At 36.9% G+C, this 21,069-nt stretch overlaps 1 protein-coding gene across 4 annotated transcripts in view; it reads left to right on the plus strand.

The window, feature by feature from the left end:
• The window catches only part of CADPS2 (calcium dependent secretion activator 2), a 409,931-nt gene that overhangs the window by 206,473 nt on the left and 182,389 nt on the right, over positions 1-21,069 (plus strand). For all 4 annotated transcript variants that reach the window (XM_083366018.1, XM_083366019.1, XM_083366020.1 and 1 more), the window contains exons 9-10: positions 17,014-17,080; positions 20,318-20,426. In XM_083366018.1, coding sequence (XP_083222144.1) covers positions 17,014-17,080; positions 20,318-20,426 — 176 coding nt within the window. The remainder of the gene's footprint in view (positions 1-17,013; positions 17,081-20,317; positions 20,427-21,069) is intronic.

A 21,069-nucleotide genomic window follows, 5' to 3' on the forward strand; every position in this document is an offset into this window, starting at 1 on the left:
ATTGTTATAAAGTCAATATGTATCTTTTAAAGATTTCCCTTAGCCCATTGAGAAAAAAAATTAGCTCTATCATTACAAGAAATATATGCTATTTATCATCTTAGTAGTTCATCAATTTTTAAAATAATATCTTTTATTATATCATTGCAAATTCTATAATATAATTCAAAGTTATGTTCTGATAACTAATCTATTTCATTATATAGTAATTATCGTATCTGAAATACATACATATTCTATTTGTCATCCTTACAATTCACCTATAGTTAACAAAGTGTTTTATTGTTTGTAGCTAATTTTCATTGCCTTAAAATCTAGATCCTAAATATAGACTCAGTTTATATCTTTTAACAGTTCCCCTTGGCCTGTTGAGAGAAAAAAATCAAGGTTTATTATTGCAAGTCCCAACACTTACAACAGAAAAGGAAGAAAAAATCATTTTTTAAAAAAATCTAACTCTAGCCTTCTTTTTGTGCCAAACAGGCTTCCATATCATTGCCTTTAGCTTCTCAAATGTGTCTCCCTTTCTTCCTACATATGTTGTTTGAATCCAGGGAGACCATCCAGTTATCGATTTTTCATAGAGAGTGACCCCTTTGTAGACATAGGGAGGACCAGATATCTCTTCAAGAAAATTGGAGAGATGAAGGGAATGTTTCATGTGAAGTGAAGTGAAGTGGGCCTTAAAAAACTGAGCAAGAACAAAGCTAGTGGAGGTGACAGTGTTCCAGCTCAGCTATTCAAAATCTTAAAAGATGATGCAGTAAAAGTGCTACACTCAATTTGCCAGCAAATTTGGAAAACTCAACAGTGGCCACAGAATTGGAAAAGATCAGTTTACGGTACATTCCAATTCCAAAGAAAGGCAGTGTTCTGTTCCAGCCTACGACCGGCCCTGTTGGAATGTCAGGGACAACCCCTTTTTTATATTCAATAGGCTGGAATTAAGACAACCAAATTTATTTGCAAAAACTAAATGAAACAGTTCAAAACAGAGTTAAACAAATACACACCGAGACTATATCACAAGCTCTTCAAACAGTTGCCTTCATCAAGCAGCATCTCCCACACATTCCCCTTTTAAACAGCAGTCTCAAGGCGTGGCTTCTCTTTGCCTTCTCCTGAGGTGCCTCATTGCTTTTCTTTGTTCACTTCTGCTAGTCTGCCTCCTGCTTCGAGCGTCCCTGAACAGAGCCAGCTGTGGATCGTCTTCTTCCAATCTTTCAGGCTCACACAGCTGGGTCTGAGGAGGAACAAGACGGGAGGGGCCTGGCTGAGAGCTCTGCAGTGCGTCAGAACTTTCTTCTGCAACCAAAGGCTCTCCAAACTCCTCCTCCTTCTCCTCTTCAGAATTATCCGACTCAGCTGCCAAAACCACAGGCTGACGCTGAATCACAACAGGCAGTGCCAAAGAATGTTCAAACTATTGCACCATTGCACTCATTTCACATGCTAGTAAAGTTACGCTTAAAATCCTACAAGCTAGACTCCAGCAGTATGTGGATCGAGAACTACCAGAAGTACAGGCAGGATTTTGAAGAAGCAGAGGAACTAGAGATCAAATTGCCAACATACGCTGGATCATGGAGAAAGCTAGGGAGTTCCAGAAAAACATCTACTTCTGCTTCATTGACTATGCCAAAGCCTTTGATTGTGTGGATCACAACAAACTGTGGCAAGTTCTTAAAGAGATAGGAGTACCAGACCATCTTATTTGTCTCTTGAGAAACCTATATGTCGGTCAAGAAGCAACAGTGAGAACTGGACACGGAACCACTGATTGGTTCAAAATTGGGAAAGGAGTCCAGCAAGGCTGTATACTGTTGCCCAGCCTATTTAACTTATATGCAGAGCACATCATGAGAAAGGCAGGGCTAGATGAATCAACAGTTGGAATTAAGATTGCTGGGAGAAATATCAACAACCTAAGATATGCAGATGATACCACTCTAATGGCAGAATGTGAAGAAGAACTAAAGAGCCTCTTGTTGCGGGTGAAGAAGGAGAGTGCAAAAGTTGGGTTGAAACTTAACATTAAGAAAACCAAGATCATGGCATCCGGCCCTCTCAATTCCTGGCAAATAGATGGGGAAGAAATGGAGGTAGTGACAGATTTTATTTTCCTGGGCTCCAAGATCACTGCAGATGGGGACTGTAGCCAAGAAATTAAAAGACGCTTGCTCCTTGGGAGGAAAGCCATGGCAAATCTAGACAGCACAATAAAAAGCAGAGACATCACCCTGTCAACAAAAGTGCGTATAGTCAAGGCTATGGTTTTCCCAGTTGCAATGAATGGTATTGAAAGTTGGACTATAAGAAAGGCTGAGTGCCAAATTTAATTTAATTTTAATTTTATTAAATTTATATACCGCCCTTTCCCGAAGGACTCAGGACGGTTTACAGGGTATTTAAAATCAAACAGTGCGAAATACAAAAGTTAAAAAACAATTAAAAGATTAAATTATCCCTTAACTAAAAACCTCAGTTAAAAATTCTCTTCAGGTCTTCAGGTCCCGGCGGAATGAACGAAGGTCAGGGGCGGTCCTAAGCTCCATGGGCAGCTGGTTCCAGAGGGCAGGCGCACCCACAGAGAAGGCCCTCCCCCTGGGTGTTATCCGCCGGCAATCTTTTACCGGCGGCACCCTGAGAAGACCCTCCCTGTGCGAGCGCACTGGACGAAGGGAGTTTGATGCTGGCAGGAGGTGTTCCCTCAAATATCCTGGACCCAGGCCATTTAGGGCTTTATAGGTCAAAGAACTGAGGCCTTTGAACTATGGGGCTGGAGAAGAGTCCTGTGAGTCCCTTGAACTTCAAGGCAATCAAACTGGTCAGTCCTAGAGGAGATCAACCCTGACTGCTCTTTAGAAGGCCAGATCCTGAAGTTGAAACTCAAATACTTTGGCCACCTAATGAAAAGGAAGGACTCACTGGAGAAGAACCTAATGCTGGGAAAGATTGAGGGCAATAGAAGAAGGGGACGACAGAGAATGAGGTGGCTGGATGGAATCACTGAAGCAGTAGGTGTGAGCTTAAATGGACTCCAGAAGATGGTAGAGGACAGGAAGGGCTGGAGGAACATTGTCCATGGGGTGACGATGGGTTGGACACGACTTCACAGCTAACAACAACAACAAAAAGTGTCAGAATTAATGGCCATTAAACAAAGAGTTGAAAGTCAAGGACTATCTTTAGTGGCGGTAGAGTAGAGTAAAGTGGGTCCTGGCCTTGATTGTTATGGCTCTGCTCTTCCATTTTCCTGGAGTACTTCAGGCAGAGTGGATGCCCTGCAGACAGGAAGAGTGGTGGATTCTGTGAGTCCAATGCAGACCAACAGCCTGTTCTGGTCTTACAGGAATGTAAGCAGAGTTCCTGGATTTCCAGTGTTTTCACATTTCAATGGCCTTTCTCTATTGTCTTTCACAGAGCCAATAGCTCAAATCCAGTGACAATGGCAGTTTTAACCAACATTGTGCAGCCAGCACTGTGATTTCGTATCCAAACTGAAATAGTAAAGAAAAATTTCACGCACATTTATTTTATTTATTTATTATTTATTTTAATTTCATTTATATCCCGCCCTTCTCCAAAGACTCAGGGCGGCTTACAAGCTTAGCAGTAGCCTTCATTCTATGTATATGCCTGCTTATTAGGGCTTTCACACACACCCCAAGCGGCATTATTACAAAGTCAGCTTAATTACCCCCAACAATCTGGGTCCATGATTTCTTTCTTTAGCTTTCACTCAGAGACTTTTATATTAATTATGAAAAGATTTCAGTAAGTTTCTTGGCCTAATGAAATAGCTCTCACAAAACATTTTTGACTATTTGCATTTGAGACCCTATTCTATAAGTGTGACTTTTTGTTTGATATTTGATATTCTGGAATATTCAGATATGTTCTAAATCAGAGGTCACCAACCTTTTTGGTTTGGTGGCTCGGAAACGGAGGCAGGCACTGTTACACGTGCATACAAACACACACAGAGAGAAATGGGCCACACGCAAGTGCACATGCACAGGCAAATGGGCCACACATGTGCACGTGCAAATAGGGGCCACACGAGTGTGAGTGCTGCAAATGGGGCAGTGCTAGCGATGGTGGGATGCTCAGAGCAGCACTAGTGCCAGTAGGATGCTCAGGGATGGGGCGGCAGTATCGTCGGCGGGATGCTCGGAGTGGTGCTAGTGCTGCTGGGATGTTCAGGGCGGGGTGATGCTAGCGTGTGCACTGGCCATCCCTTCACACGGCCTGGTGGCCAAGAAACCATGGTCCAGTAGTGGGCTATAGCCCACAGGTTGGGGAACCTGTTCTAGATGTTACATGCCCTATAAAGCAATTATAAAGCAATTAATTTAATTTAAAATGGAATGATGATCTTAAACTTAAGCAATCAAGTACATACGTGTGAAGGCATTTGGAGTTATTACTATCAATAATATAGCAAACCAATTTTGTAAAGCTGAGAAGGAAAAGATGTGTTAGGCAACCTACCCAATTCAAATACACAATGGACCTAATAAAGCACAAGATAGAAAAGGAAAGAAAGAAAAGAAAAGAAAAGCCAGTGTTTAGAGGTTTACAAGCAACCAGAATGTTTAGTTGACAAAACAGATTATCAGGGTTTGCTGTTGGCAATATGCATTCAGTGGAAGCACTTTGTCAAAATCCTCATACTGTTTGAGAAGGCTGGTTGACTTGAGTTGGATTAGATGGATAAAAAAGTTTCCTGATAGTGCTAAAAGTAGTGATAAGATAGCAGTACCCCTCACCTTTGTGGAGATTTAAACATAATTTTCCTTCTTTGAGTAGGGAATAGAATGTTTACTAGCAGATATGTCACCCTTCTGATTATGTGTGGTTGGGTCCACAGGAAATTTAGAGCTATGTCAAGAATTAAATTTCAAAGTTAGAGAAAAAGACTTACTTTTAAATGTCTTACTTTAAGTTGCATTGTTTGCAATGGCTGTGCAGAAGATATGAAACCAGGTGTTGACAGACAGTGCTGTTAATCTTAGAGGAGATGAACTCATATGGATTATATGAATAATAATTTTATATTAATGTTGCTAAATTTTATATTTTACATAAATTTTGCTAAAACCTATGGTTGCAAATACGTGCATTACTACTACCTAAATAGATAGATCTGTAGTGATTTTCTGCTTAAATGGAATTTGCTTTTGTTCCAATTTTCTCTACAATGCAGATTTTGTCCCTCATTCCACTGACTACCTTATACAGCCTTAAAAACAAATTCAAGAATTCAAGAGTTCTTATATGTTCATGCAATAAATCATGCCTCATAGGAAAAGAACTTTAGAGTTGAAAAGGAAATCTAAATTCATATCGCCTTTTAACTTCCCTGAGCCCACATAGTTAATTTTCCAAAGACAGGAAACTTGATCTTTACAAGCTTCAAAAAGGCACAAGACAGGGGGGAAAAATCTGATCCAAAGAAGAATTCCTGGGTAATATAAATATATTTGTTCTTGTTCCTCATAATAGTAGGGTGGTGTTATTGTTTTTCACCAAGAAAAAAAACTAGGAAGTGTAGCCAAAGCTATTCCTTCCTCACTTCTTCAAACAATCCTAGCTCAATTGTCAGAATTTAATTCCTGGTTCACATGTCATAAGAGAATATATCTTCCCAGCAGGTGGCAGAACCTGACCAATCATGTCTGGCCTTTGAAGCAAAACAGGGAAACCATCTGTTGGGCACCATCAGGGAATATCTGGATGGTAAGCTTGACTAGGAAATTGAAAACCTTCCCAGAAGATGATAATAGCAAACTTACTTATAGTCACAAAGATTGAATCCAATGCAAGGAGTTTGTTACTGAATCTTAGTTGGCTGGTTTCACACATGCTAAGCTATAAATAAGCACAACACACTAAGCTCCAAATTAATCACTGAATATGGTAAGCCAAAATGAAACTGTATAGCCTAGCCCTAGAAGGTTATGTGAATAACACTAGTTTGTCCATCAATTTGGAGTATTTTGTTTCAGATTTTAATATATAGAAATGATGTGACAACACATTAGCTATCCTGCAGAATGGTGGAGTGTTCCATGGTTTGCTTATTACTACTTCAATTTATTTAATATGATCAGCCAAGCTTTGGTGCCAGTAGGTTTCATTAAACATTTTCTGTAAAGATTTGGCCTATGGTATATGGGACAATAATGCAAAGAAGACTATGTTATGCTCATAGGAAACACCAAGATTCTCTCTTTTTCTTGTTTTGGGAGAAATTGTTTTTAAGATTTATACTTGTTTTTGTTTGTTTAAGTATTTAAGATACTTGTTTTTGTTTGTTGCTGTCAAATGGTATAAAATTATGCCATGATTTTTGATAATTGTGGTCAGACAAAGGGAGCCTTGTTTTTAAGAAAAATATGGGAAATATTACCTAAGAAATTAATATTGAGAGTTGTAAGGTTTGTTACTTTGTATTTAACTTCATGTCTGTGAAGATGAGGTATCATTTCTTTATTGGGGTGTGGTAATGAATTTGTGAAGCTCTTTATTAACCTGCCAGTATAGTATGTCTATTAAGCAACTAATAAGTTTTGACTTGAAATTTCATTGTTTCATTGATTAGTTTCAAACCTCTGGAAATGTTACTGTTAAATGTTTTTGTAAAACATTTAAAGCTTGTAGAGACTAAAGACCTTTTCACTACCTACTATAGTAATATATTACTGCTTCAATCTGTTTTACTTTTCCTGACTTTTTAGTGGATGATTCTTACTACATAAATATTTTGTTATTATCTCATAAATTGTTGAATTTGGGAATTTATGGACTATTTTTATTGATATTACTGAATATCAATAAAAGGGACCTTGGAGGACTTTTAGTTCAAAGCCTTGCTCAAGCAGGAGATCCTATGCCATTTTGGCCAAATGGCTGTCCAATCTCTTAAAAGCCTCCAGTGATGGAGCACCCACCACTTCTGAAGGCAAGCTGTTCCACTAGTTAATTGTTCTTACTATCAGGAAATTTCTCCTTAGTTCTAGATTGGATCTCTCCTTAATGGTCTTCCACCCATTACTTCTTGTCCTGCCTTCAAGTGCTTTGGAGAATAGGTTAATCCCCTCCTCTTTGTGACAGCCCCTCAAATATTGGACAACTGCTATCATGTCACCCCCTAGTCTTCTTTGTTAGACTAGATGTACCCAATTTCTGCAACCATTCGTCATATGTTTTAGCCTCTAGCCCCCAATCATCTTGTTTGTTCTTCTCTGCACCCTTTGTAGAGTCACATCTTTTTTGTACTGTGGTGACCAAAACTGGACACAGAATTTCATGTGTGGTCTTACCACAGCAATATAAACTGATACTAACACTTCATGTGAAACCACAGTTGTTGGTTTCTACAGTCTTTCAAGAGATTGAAAGACGATATTCATAAGAATGGAAGACAAGCTGCTGTAGTATTTTTTTTAAAGATCACCAATGCGCATACATAATCACTGATTCTTTCTTTTGATGTGTTTACAAATGTATAGACAAACATAGTGTTTGAACGCAGAAAAAGGCACATTACATTCTTTTAAAAAAAAGACCTGAATGCCTAGTTTCACCAAGGTTTCTTCTGAAATCAATTGAACTGCACCAGAAGGCAGGACAAGAACTAATGGGTCTTTGAGGAGTGTCAAAAAGAATTATAACCTAAAACTAAGAAGTTTTCTGACAGTAAGAACAATTAATCAGTGGAATAATTTGCCTCCTGGAATTGTAGGTGGTCCATCACTGGAGGTTTTCAAAAATAGACTGGACAACCATTGGACTGCAACATTATAAGTCTCCTGCCTCAAATAGGGAGTTGGACTGGAAGACCACCTTCCGGCCCTATGAGATTCTTTTGTCATAGGTACATTTGATTCTTCTTTTGTTTTGCTTTTATGTGTATGTGTTATTTTTCTTTTATGTAGATTTTAGTTTGATTATATACTGTAGTAGAAAACTGAAGTAATGAAGTCCTATGGAATAAAATAATGCAGGAAGAAACATTTTAGAAATTCTCATGGGAATTAGCAGTATGTCAAAAAATGGAATTGAAATAAATGCTGTACATGTTGGCATCCAGGAAAAAAGTGACAAAAATTTTAAATGTTGAACAACAGTAAAGTGTAACTGCAGACGTATTAAGATCTAGGTGTGGTTTGCATATGGAGTGGCTGTGCAACTTGATCAAAATGTGAGCAGGGTGTAAATCATGGTTGTAAATCATGGTTGTTTACCGTATTTATGAATAAATGTGTAAGGAATGCTTGTGCTAATGTTAAAAGTATGTTGGTTGGGGACATGAATATACATGCTCTTTTGAGTGCAGATGATGCCATATCAGCTACAAAATGATTTCTTAGATCTGATGCCCATGTGGGAAATTAATTAAGCTGGTTATTAATTAATTAATTAAGCTGGTTATGTTGGAAAGATTAAAACTGAGCAAACAATTCTGAGTTGTGCAAAAGTGATTAAAAGTTTACATGTAGATGAATTTGTACACAATAGTAGCTAACAACAGAGAAATTTTATGAGATGCAACTACTAATGATAAGATAGTAGCAGCATGTGGTCTGCTGCAAGGAATTATGGTATATATTGTTGAAAAAATAAAAGTGCTTTTGTACAAGATTGTGCTCTGCTTATTTTCTTTTTTGAAAGTGAGAGTTGTGTATGTCAGGAGCAAGTTAAAAATCAACTAACTAATAGGAATGAGTTAATTAAAATTGGTAAAACAATTAAGTTACAGGTTCAAAAATGAAAATTAATTGAAGAGTATTAAAGAAATATACTGAGATGGCCTGGTCATATAAAGTGGATCAATTCATAAAACATACACGAAGGACGGAAAAATGGATCAAGAGGAAAGAGGAGAAGACTGAGAAACCTGTGGTAGGAAATTATAAGAACAAAAGGCAATGTGTTAATTGGTATATGGAAGTAAAAACAATTTGCAAGGATGGAAATAAATAAGGGATGAATTATTAGAGTATTCTAGATTTGATGAGATTTTCTTTTTTTCTATCATTGCCTGCCCTTAAATTCTTTGGCTCACTATTTTTCTCTCTTTGTGCCTTGCATAACATGGCTTATCTAGAAAGGGAATAAGTTGTAGAAAGGTACTGTATCTCTAATCATATATTTAGATAAGATTTCAGCATGTGGGTGTGTTTGATTTGTTTGTTTTTAAAGGAGTCAGTTGTATTGCATTTTCTCCCCCTCCCCTATTTTTAAAAAATTCTTCAGGGGGCTTCAAACAAACTATATTTGTTTGCAGTCTTACACCACTGACTGGAAAAAGGCTTGGAAGTCACTGGATGTATGTCTACGTTAGCATACATTATTTGGCATTTTTATAGTAGAAAATATACTATGTAGATTTCACTTTTAAAGATCCTATCCCAGGGATACCTAATGAGCCACTTGGGAGCCATCAGAGTTGGGGAGGATGTTTTCCCATATTGGGGAATTTAGAAAAAGAATTATGGGACAAAATAGGGGCTTTTACTCTTGTGAAAGTTCAAGGAATCAATTAAGGGCCTTAAAATCTCTGAGCCAGAGAATTGAGGATCCAGAGTCCGTGTTTTTGTTGCATGTGCAAAAGAGCACACCTTAAGTACAAAGATTGAAATATCCATGGAACTTACAACAGTTGCACACTCCTGCAATTTATAAATGTAATGCCCCAGATAAACAGCTAGCAGGCTCCAAACTGAAATATATCTTTCCTGTGAATGATCTTTCAAATAAGCAGAAATCTTAGACATTTCTGCAAGATTTGAAACTTTAAACACCCATTCTTCTATAGTGGGCAAACTATCCTTCTTCCAATATTGTCCCACCAGTAACCTTGCTGCTGTTATCATGTTCAACATCAAGTTAGTTTCTTTAACATCACAATCTACCACAATACCCAATAAAAACAATTGCGGAGAAAACTTTATCTTTCTCTTAAAAATCTTTTGAATGTTCCACCAAATTTTGATCCAAAAAGCTTTTATATTTCTACAAGTCCACCACATGTGAAAATAGGTGGCTTCTAAACTACCACATCTCCAACATTTAGACTGTAAATTAGGATACATGTTAGACAACTTCTTGGGATCCAGATGCCATCTATAAAACATTTTATAAAAATTTTCTCTTAAATTTTGAGCCTGAGTAAATTTAACATTTCTAACCCAAATTATCTCCCAAGTGTCCAACGAAATTGGTTCCTGAATATTTTGTGACCACTTTATCATACAGTCTTTAACCAGTTCCGTTTCTGAATCCAATTCAATTAAAGCATTATATATCCTCTTTATATGTGCACAATTTAAATCTCTAATTTGTTTTACTAAATTTTGATCTGTAATTGTGATGCCAACCTTTTGATCTGACTTCCACCTAACTTTCAATTGGGTATATTGAAACCAAGAGTAACTTATGTTTTCTTGTCTTAACTCCTCTAATGATTTAAGTTGCCAATCAGTCCCTTGCAATCTAAGTAGTTCCTTATAAGAAACCATATCCATACTCACTCCCATAGATACGCCCTCTATCGCGTGTCCAGGAATTCCCCAAATCGGTATTTTATAATTTAATTTGTAATAATACTTTTTCCAGACACACAATAAAGCACTTCTAAGAATATGGGATTTAAAAGCCCTGTCCACCTTCTTATTGTAAAACAAATATGCATGCCATCCATATACCAAATCCCATCCCTCAAGATAAAGTATTCTCTTGTTAGTTAAGTTAAGCCAATCACTAACCCACGTCAAGGCAACCGTATCATAATACAATTTCAAATTCGGCGCCTTGAGTCCCCCTCTTTCCCTAGCATCTTGTAAAATCTTAAATTTAACTCTTGGTTTTTTTCCCCGCCCAAATAAATTTGTTAATACCCTTCTGCCATTGATCAAGGTTGACATCCGAGGCCAGACAATGTTATAAGTAATTTAAATTTAGTTTTTAAAATAGCAAAATACTCAAAAATATTTTGAGCCTTGGTGGAGCAGTGGGCTGATGCCTCCTTAAGTAACACAGCTGCCTGCAATTAGTGCAGGTTCGCATCCCACCAGGCTCAAGGTTGACTCAGCCTTCCATCCTTTTACCGAGGTAGGTAAAATGAGGGCCCAGATTGTTGGGGGCAATAAGCTGACTTTGTAATAATGCCGCTTGGGGTGTGTGTGAAAGCCCTAACAAGCAGGCATATACATAGAATGAAGGCTACTGCTAAGCTTGTAAGCCGCCCTGAGTCTATGGAGAAGGGCGGGATATAAATGTAATAATAAATAAATAAATAAATAAAATAAAAAGTGGGAAAGTATTTGATTTTTGTCATCTAAAATCAGTGAAAATTTAAAATGGCTTTAAGAACTGGAATTCAATGTAAACAGTGATACTTATGCTCCTATATCTTTAGAAAAATACAGCTGTTAGGCTACTATTATCCTAGGTACCTATATACAGTATTGGAATGTGTACTAATTATTATTTCTATAAAGAACTCAACAGAGAAAATGTACATAATATTCCTCCTCCTTTTTTCCATACATCAACCCTGTGAGTTGAGTTGGGCTGAGAGAAAGAGATGGTCCAAAATCACCCAGCCAACTTTTATACCTAAGGCGGTACAAGAATTCAGTTTCCTGGTATCTAGGCTGGCACTTGGCTTATTTTTCAGTACTTATTTTATTTATACTTTACTTAGATTTTTGTCTGGGAATCATTTCTAGCCTGAACAATTGCTTAGCCTCGTTCTCAAACTAGATTATGTGTCTAACTCAGAATATAAAGCCCAGCCTCACAATGACAACCTATTTGCAGGATCCAATTTGGGTCAGTCACCAGGACCAGAGGTTTTTAGTCTTCTGAGATTTCAGACTTATTCAGGAGCCCAAAGGAACTTTTCTCTCACCAGAATGACACATTTGGAATCGGAAGACTAAAAAACTCTGCTCCCCAGATTGGATCCTGCAACATTATCCTGGGACATATATTAGCATTCATTCATGATAACCTGTCTATTAATTTTGTATATATTTGTTTCCAAAGTGATGAAAGATACTTGTGCCATCAGTAAATAACAGTATTAATGTCCTAATGCCCCCCCTCTCTCTATGTCCATATATTTTGGGAGATAGAAGGAAAGTGTATAAATCTTTAGGGGCTTCCTGCCAATTTTTCTATTCATACTGTATATTGAGCGTCCAGTTCACTGAAGTGAATAGATATAGTTTCCATTGTTGTTTAGCTTTCTTTGCATTCAGAATATTTGCTTCCCAAGACATCATTATAACAGCTGTTTGGGCAATGTGGGTTTTCTTTTCTTTCCTTAGCTCCTCAACCCACCCCATTTCTTGTGAAGATGTGTTTGGTGCTCTTTTTCAAGAGCACAGAAAAGTATTGAAATCAATCTGAGAATGTTTTCAGCTATGCTTCTGATGACCTAGCCATATTGTAGTCTTCAAGCTGTTGTGTGTCTCCTCCTCAACTAAGGACAAAAAAGAAGAAGAAAAGAAAAGAAAAAAGCTTAATCTTGTGGGGGTTATATAAAAGAAGGAATGCAGAACAAGGAAGAATTTCCTTTATGCTAGGCAGAACAGAATACACTGTGATGGCTGAAAGTGCCTGTGGGCATTTGGTCCCTATTGGTTCTCACACTGAATGCAGTGATGCCCGCAGATAGACTGTATTGTTGTCAGTTAAATGGGATCATGAGTGTCTGAAAGGTGTTTGAGAATGAACTGAAAATCATTTTCACAAGTGGATGATTACTTCTGCCACATGTTAACTGAACACTATCAGAATGGCCCAGATTTTGAGACTGCTTTAATTGCTCTTTCAACCTTGACTTAGATTCTTTTTAAGAAAGCCTTTTGTAGAACAGAACAGAACAGTAATATGTATTGATTTTTTTTCCTTTCTACCTTTTCTTCAACTGTGATAAATAAAAGCTTATAAAAAATAAATAATTCATTTTCAAGATGCAGATGGATTTTTTCCTTAAACAAAGAATAGACCCTACTTATGGAGTATTAACAAGTACTAACAACATTATTCCAACACATACAACAGTGGTGAATTGTTTTAGGAGCCAGTAAATAATGATGCCATATAGTTATTTAATAATAATTAGGCTTTTCTCCTTCCCTTCATAAACATCAAAGAGAAATAGGCAAACCTCATAGCATAGTCTTAAGTGCTATAAATCTTTGTCTCACACATATATCATTCCTTTATATAAAGCATTCAAACATATCTTTTTTTTAAAAAATCACAATTCAAAATGTTCTATCAGAACATTTCATATATTCTCTGTTCTTGTGGAACTAATTTAAAGATTTATTGCATCTTAGATAACTTTAGAATTTTTTTTTAAAAGCCTTTTTCTCGCTGGTTTTTTTATCAGCTACAAAGAAACTGGCCATGAAGATGATTTTTTTTAAGGGAAGTACATTGGTTTTGTGGTTAAAGAGCAGCCTACATGTTCTGTGAATTCTAGGCCTCCCTTAAGTATGAAAGCCAGCTGAATGACTTTGGGCCACTCACTCTTTCTCAGCTCAACCCAATTAATGGGGCTGTTGTTGTGGGGAAAATAGGAGAAAGGAAGATTAGCTATGTTTGCCACCTTGAGTAATATGTAAAAAAGGTGGGATGAAAATCTAATGATAACAACAACATTTAAAATTCTCTAGCAAGTGGCAAATGTAACAATTGAGCACGTGTTTTCTTGTTCAGCCATTGAGCTAAGCCATTAAAGTAGCAGCAGCAATGGATTACTCTGACTTCAATACAACCTGCGAACAATATGATTAACATAAATAAATGCACTTTTTTAGCTTATGACACTTCTGAACACTGTACACATGCAAAGTGAATACTTTTTGAATTTGGAAAGTTCAATGGCCAAGAAACATAGTTTTACATTTGGCAACCTGGAGGTTCCATGGCATTGCAATGTCTTTTGTCATGTACTTTTACATTTAGTTCCCTGCTTCATAAAGAAAACAGACCATAACCAGAATGCCCACAGACAACATTACAATCAAATAAGAACTTCCCTATGGCAAACAGTGTTTTTGAAGAATCCGATTCATCCTACCAGGCATACAACAATAGAGGCTTATCTGATTCATCTTTAGCTAGCAGTGCTAGTTCAGGTCTGTGGGAGTAGGCATGCGTTTGTCCCTCTTATTTTATTGGCTATTGCTGGGATTCTCAAACTCTGTGTGCTGCAAGTAAGAAAATGGGAAACCTGAGACTTCCTTCCCCTCAACAAATCCTGTGATTTAATTGGATCTAGGGCTAGACAAGAAATTAATATAACAACCACACTCAAATTTAAATTTCCAGTCAGGGGGTTGATTTTTGTAAAATTATACCTCAAATGTTCTTCCATCTTCCCTGCCTAGACAGTCCAATATGCACATTACAGGAACACAGAGGTATATTCCTGTATCTCCCTTCCTATAGGAGCAAGTCCTAGTAGCGTCTTTGGCCTAAATTGCAAACATTTATCCAATTCAACCCTCTTCTTGCCATGGGCTCTTGTACTACCCGTGTCAAGTTAAAAATGGCCACTCTTCAATCCCAGAGTGTTTGTGGCTGCCATTTTCATGTGTCTTTTGTGTTTGGCAACATTTATCATTTGTAAAAATCTCAGCTCTATCCTGAAACTGTGTGAGAACATATTCTTTTATACTTTTATAGGAATTTTGTGCTATCTGCATACTAGACATTTTTTAAAGTATTGTTATCTAACCAAGTGATCAGAGGTATTGAGAGCATAAACCACTGCCTTCACTGTCAAAGAACAGTATACTGTGTGTAACTCTCCTGGCCCCCTTGGGTTACAGTTGATTAGTATAGCAGTTACAAGGTCATAAATTCAGCAAAGTTGTCGTTATAAATACCAATTTAAGTTCAAGTTCAAGAGAATAGATTCCCTTTCAACAGACAATGTTCACTGAACCAAGTTTCATAACAAGACTTAGAAACAATGAGAGATTTGCAGGGCACAATTTAAAATGGAGTGTAAAGAATACAGGAATGGAGTTGCACAGAAAGATGTGTTGCACTCAAGTAGAACCTTACACGAAGCTCTGAGGTGGCAGTGATCAATTCTTATTTCCATAGGGTTCTCCTAAGTAGTCTTGCATAATGATGGATGCTTCTCCAGGTACTCAAACATCCATCTGTTCCTTGATTTCTTTACCCTTGTCAGAAAGCTGGCAGCTTTTCCATTGGGTGGTTGGATGAGCCTCCAATTCAAGATTTACTCACAAGGACTGAGCACAATAACTCCTGCTACCTTCTCATGTCTGTCGGTGAAGCCAAAATTTTCCTAGTATCATTCCATGATTAAGTCAGTTTCATCTTTCTTCACTTGTAAGGATAAGGTTTTAATTAGGGGCATAATACTGCCTTAGAGCAGTGATGGGTAACCTTATAATGGTCAAGGAAAGCATTAACATTTTTGACAAGGTTGAAAGCTATAAACAAGATAAGAGTCTCACATCTCTCAATAGTGAGATGGGTGTCAGATAAATTTAATAAGTAAATAAGGCCAGTTCATGAATACAGAGAGTTGGGATTTGGAAAAGTAGAGTTTATAAGGATAGTCTCCCTCTCTCCCTCTCATTGGTATGCCTGTTTTAGAAGTTACACTATAGCTTTCTTATGTTTCCTACTTAAAGTAGTTTAAATACTAAAATTTAATCTAAAGGTCCCAAGAACAGGGAGGTTGCAAGTCACCCACCCCTATTTTAGGTATATGTTTTGTGAGAATGTAGCATATCCATACCCTCAACAAACTTCATAACCTCTTTTTTGAAGGTAAGCATTATAGAAGTATCTATCTAAACTATTTGTATTAAGAGATGCTCTGTGAATTAATGGTTTAGCACAGGGGTGTTAACTGGTGGCCTGTGGGCTGGATGTATCATGCATAGGCCATACCTACCCCGGCTCCACAAAGGCAAAAAAGTCATGATATGTCACAATACATCACATGATGTGATTGAGTTTGACATCTGTGGCTTAGCACAATATATTAACTCAATCATTATTTAATCAACAAATTCTTGGCTATAGAGCTGGAAGCAGAGTGACTGAGTATATATGCAAATAGAATAAATATATTTCATAAACTTATTCAGAGAATGCTGAAAAATGCAGTGCATTTGAGGGCAAAACATGCTTTAGAAATATGTAGTATTAAGTTCCAAAGCATAGAAAAAATATTTGGATCCAGTGCAGGTACCTTCATATTATCTGTTGGTGCTTCTGGGTTCATCCAATAGAAGCAAGTTGAGGAGGAAGCAAGAGTCTTGATGTTTGGTTATATCCTTTTGCCATCTTCATAACAGTTGTTTAACTCAACTACATATTTTCTTGAGATCCTGCAAATATGCTGCAATCAAGAATCTGCTCCAATCTTTGCTCTCAGATTTTTTATTATACTGTATATCAGCCACAAAGCCTTAGAAAGCTATCTTTAGTTCTTGGCTTTTTCAACCTGTGATCTTCTAGACATATTGAGATTGCCTTTCCTAGAAGTCTTGGAAGTTGTAGCCCCAACAATTCTTCACAGCCCCAGATTGAAGAAGATTGATTGAAAATTCAATAGCATTCTGAAAGGCAACTACTGTAAACTCACAGATTTCTTCATGAAACACCACATGAACTATGAGCTGGAAAACCTCAATTTCAAATCTTGCCTCTGCTATAAACTAATAGGGTTGCTTTAGTTGCTAAATCTCAGTTTTTATGTGGAGCATATGGTATAATACTAATTTACCTTTCAAGATCTATGTTTCATGCTCCATATATAAAAGATAAATAGTACTAGTAATAAATGCATCCAAATGTATCCATGTATATTAAAGATAAGTAAATAGAGGAATGTAATAAGAAACAAATCCTCAATTCTTCCATTAATGTTCATTTGTGGCCCTTTCATTGTAAGATTTTTAACTGACAATGATTTTTCTTCACATTTAACAGGTATTTGTATGCCCTTGGACAAAAAGTTTGGAAACGATGGAAAAAGCGCTACTTTGTTCTTGTGCAGGTTAGTGATTTTTCTTTCTTGTTTAATTTCAACTTCATTTCAAGAGATGGTGTTAAATATATAAAGTTTTTTCGGATTTAAAATCTTTAACTCTTTGTCAGCAAAAGGAAATTTGAAGAGAGAGAGAGAGAGAGGTAGAGGTAGATGATATAGATATAGATATATAGATAAAGATAGATAGATAGATAGATAGATAGATAGATAGATAGATAGATAGATAGATAGATAGGTAGGTAGGTAGGTAGGTAGGTAGGTAGGTAGGTAGATAGATAGATAGATAGATAGATAGATAGATAGATAGATAGATAGATAGATAGATAGATAGATAGATAGATAATGCTGATTTCAGCAAAACAGTTCGAACTCATTTACAAAATCCTGAATTTCTTTCTAGACTATATTCAAGAGAGCAAGTGCATAAATGCTCACTTCCAGTCAAGGTTGTGTAGCACTTGGATTCAATTCCAAAATGGTGCTTCAGAGTGTGTAAGAGTATAAATATAGCATTCACCGGCAACTCATTAAACCAATTCTGTATTTTATGAATGCTACATTTGCAACTCTCACTCTAACTTCAATGATAATCATACTGTATGTGATGTATATACATTTTAAAAGTTATCAATAGATCTAGTCAGTGACAGATTCCCTCCTTTGAATCCATGCTGGAGTTTGGGAACTATATTATACCCAGTTCAAAAAAAACAAAACAATCTCAACAGACCCAGATAGAGAATATATAACAATGGCTCTTCACACTTCCAAGCATTGGTGGTATGAATTCTCATTATTTTAGCTGTCTTTCTCATGAAGAATTTCTCATGGAGATCTGAGCACATAAGATCATAGGCTGCAGTGAGCACAAACATGCTAGGTAAAATCTTGAATTTCCACAAAGGTAATTTGTTATGGTAATTTTAAAATGTATAGAGTCGTTTAATATATGCAGGCATTTTTTTGGTACAGAGTGCAATAGCAAAGACAAGGAGAATAAAGTAAGGTTCTTTATATCAGCCCATCCCTATCACTCTCTTGTGGTTGAAGAGACAACGATCCAGTGGTTACAGCACTCTGTTGGGCTTCCTTAAGGTCCCTTCAGCTGACAAATCTATGAAACTTCAGAGGCATGACCTTGGAGGATGCTAAAGTTACCTCCCAAAAATTCTGGAATATGTCACTGGGTCTTTTCCCAAAGTATTCCAGTTGGAAGACGAATGGATACAAGAAACTTGTTATGGCAAGGCAATGTCAATGAGGGTTCATTTTTCAACTGGGTTTTCCCGTATTCATGGATGCTGGCAGGCAAAAATATCCTTCATAATTTACTAGGCCATCCCCAGAGACCTTTCAAAATATGGTGGAGGGCTTTCACTGAATATTTTTGTCTAATCTCCACAACTGCTTTGTAAATTGAAAATTAACTTTTGCCCCTCCCTGCTCCCATGGACATAATGTATGTTTTTAAGTGAGGAATGCAGGAATGGTACCTTTGTTTTTTGGCAGACTAAAATATATATAACTAAAATATGAAAAGAGCAATGTGAATATAATACACAAAAAGAGTACAGATACAATCTCCCTTTATCTAATATGCAGGAAACTAAGAAAATTAAAATTCAATTCTAGTGTTTGTGATCATTGGCCAAGTTAGGCTATCTACAAATACTACTACCTATAGTTTTATGTCAGACACAGATTGATAGAATTATGTATAAATTAAATAGTACTCATATAAGCATACTTTAACATAGTGTATGTGATGTTTTATTACAAGTCACTTTTGAACTCATATTGATATCTGTCCATGTATAATCTTAAACACCTGAGATTTCAGGCCTCTATTTTCTTCTTCAATGATTTTCCTTTTGTTTTCTGTTTCTCAGAAAAGCTTAGATGAGGCCAACAGTAGTCTTATCTAGTTGCAAGAGATATCTGTCCATTCCCCTGATTCCACTCGCATAAGTGTGCACTAAGTTGTTAATGTTGTTTCCTTCACCTGCAGTCTGAAGTGAACAATCCAATTGACCACTTCGGTTTTACGAATAGACCTAATGTAGAATGCCTATAAAGAATAGTACTGACAGATGGGCATTTTGCCATCCCTTTCATAATTCCTGCACTGTTGACACTGCAGGAGTTGTGCTAAATTTATATTTTATCTTTATGTTGAAGGATTATTAAGTGGCAGATGAACTATGGGTGACATAATGAATAACCCCATCCAGCAACTTTAAAAAGCTATTTAAATCAGGTAGCATTGAGTTTGTCTACTTAACTTTTTGTCTTATTATGGTGATCACTTAGCACTTTTTGTAATCTTATACTTGACTACAATAATCAAAAACCTGGAGTCAAATGCAAATGGCATGTGTGTATTCAAAACTTTTACTTTTCTCAGCAATGAGACAGAATTGAAGATCCAATTATTTTCTGGATACCTTTCCTGACTGTTTTGATTGGAGTTGTAAAGTGTAACCAGAGGCTTTATTGGGCACACCAGTATCTCATGTGTGGCCCTTCACCCAATTTCCCAAGTGGGTGAAGCCAAACATTTCTGTCTTATTTGCAGTGGTGAGTTCATTGATACAAAGATATCTGTGTATCATGTTGCATGTGCACATTCTCCCACCTAGGGGAAAAAAATAGGGCCGGCTATCCACCAAGCATTGCTGAAGTACAGCTCTTAGACAAATTGTGCGAAGTATGATGTGACCTTCAAACTTTTGTGCACTCTAAGTTTCAAGGTAAATATATTTGTATTGGTGTCAGTTGGAAGGACATGCAGTGTTCAAGGTAAATGAACAAATGCCTTACATATACCAGGTTTAAAAATGTATTGATGGGAATGTATAGAATAGTGATTACATTTTCAATTTAGCATTGTTTCTCAAGATGGGTACTGCTGACAGATAAAATAGTGCTTTTACTTCTCAAATCATGACTTCACAAATATTGCACAATTACAGCTGTAGACCTCTAGTATACAAATAGATTAGTGGTATTGTCCTGATATCTAAGTGTATTTTGTAAGGCAATTTGTTTTGTTGTGAATTTCAAGTTGTTAATGTACAGTTGACATATTTGTTCTAAGCCACATAGCAGGTTATTTATAATTCCCATTGTTAACATCTAATTTATGTCCCATGTCCCACAGAACTAAGAGCTGAATGTCAATATAACATGATGTAGTGAAGTATAGCTAATTCAGGGCTTCTCTTTGTCTCTTGTTTCACCTAGGTTAGCCAATATACATTTGCTATGTGCAGCTACAGAGAGAAAAAATCAGAGCCTCAGGAGTTAATGCAACTTGAAGGATACACTGTGGATTATACAGCACCCCATCCAGGTATTCTGCAAAATGAGTTAAAATGTCTGATTGCAAAGAAAATTAGAAAAGAGGGCTTGTTTTATCTTTTCATAAAATCCTATCAAGTAAGTAAAGGTAAAGGTAAAGGTTCCCCCGCACATGTGTGCTAGTCATTTCCGACTCTAGGGGCCGGTGCTCATCTCCGTTTCAAAGCCAAAGAGCCAGCGCTTGTCCGAGGACGTCTCCGTGGTCATGTGGCCGGCATGACTAGACGCCAGAGGCGCACGGAACGCTGTTACCTTCCCACCGCAGTGGTCCCTATTTTTCTACTCGCATTTTTACGTGCTTTCGTACTGCTAGGTTGGCAGAAGCTGGGACGAGTAACAGGCGCTCACTCTGCTACGCGGCATATAGGTATATAGAAAGAGAGAGAGAGACTATTTTAGGTCAGGTTACATTTTTATATTATTTTCTATCATATCAGAAACATCTCCATCTCATTGGTAATTTTCAATTACCCGGTAATATCAGTTCATGATATCAATGCCTTTAATAGCATTAAAATAATATATAGCCTGGCAATTCGGATCTCCATCTCATTGCAGATCCGAATTGCCAGGCTATATATTATTTTAATGCTATTAAAGGCATTGATATCATGAACTGATATTACCGGGTAATT

Source organism: Vipera ursinii (assembly GCF_947247035.1).
Source record: "Vipera ursinii genome assembly, chromosome: 6".
NCBI lineage: Eukaryota > Metazoa > Chordata > Lepidosauria > Squamata > Viperidae > Vipera > Vipera ursinii.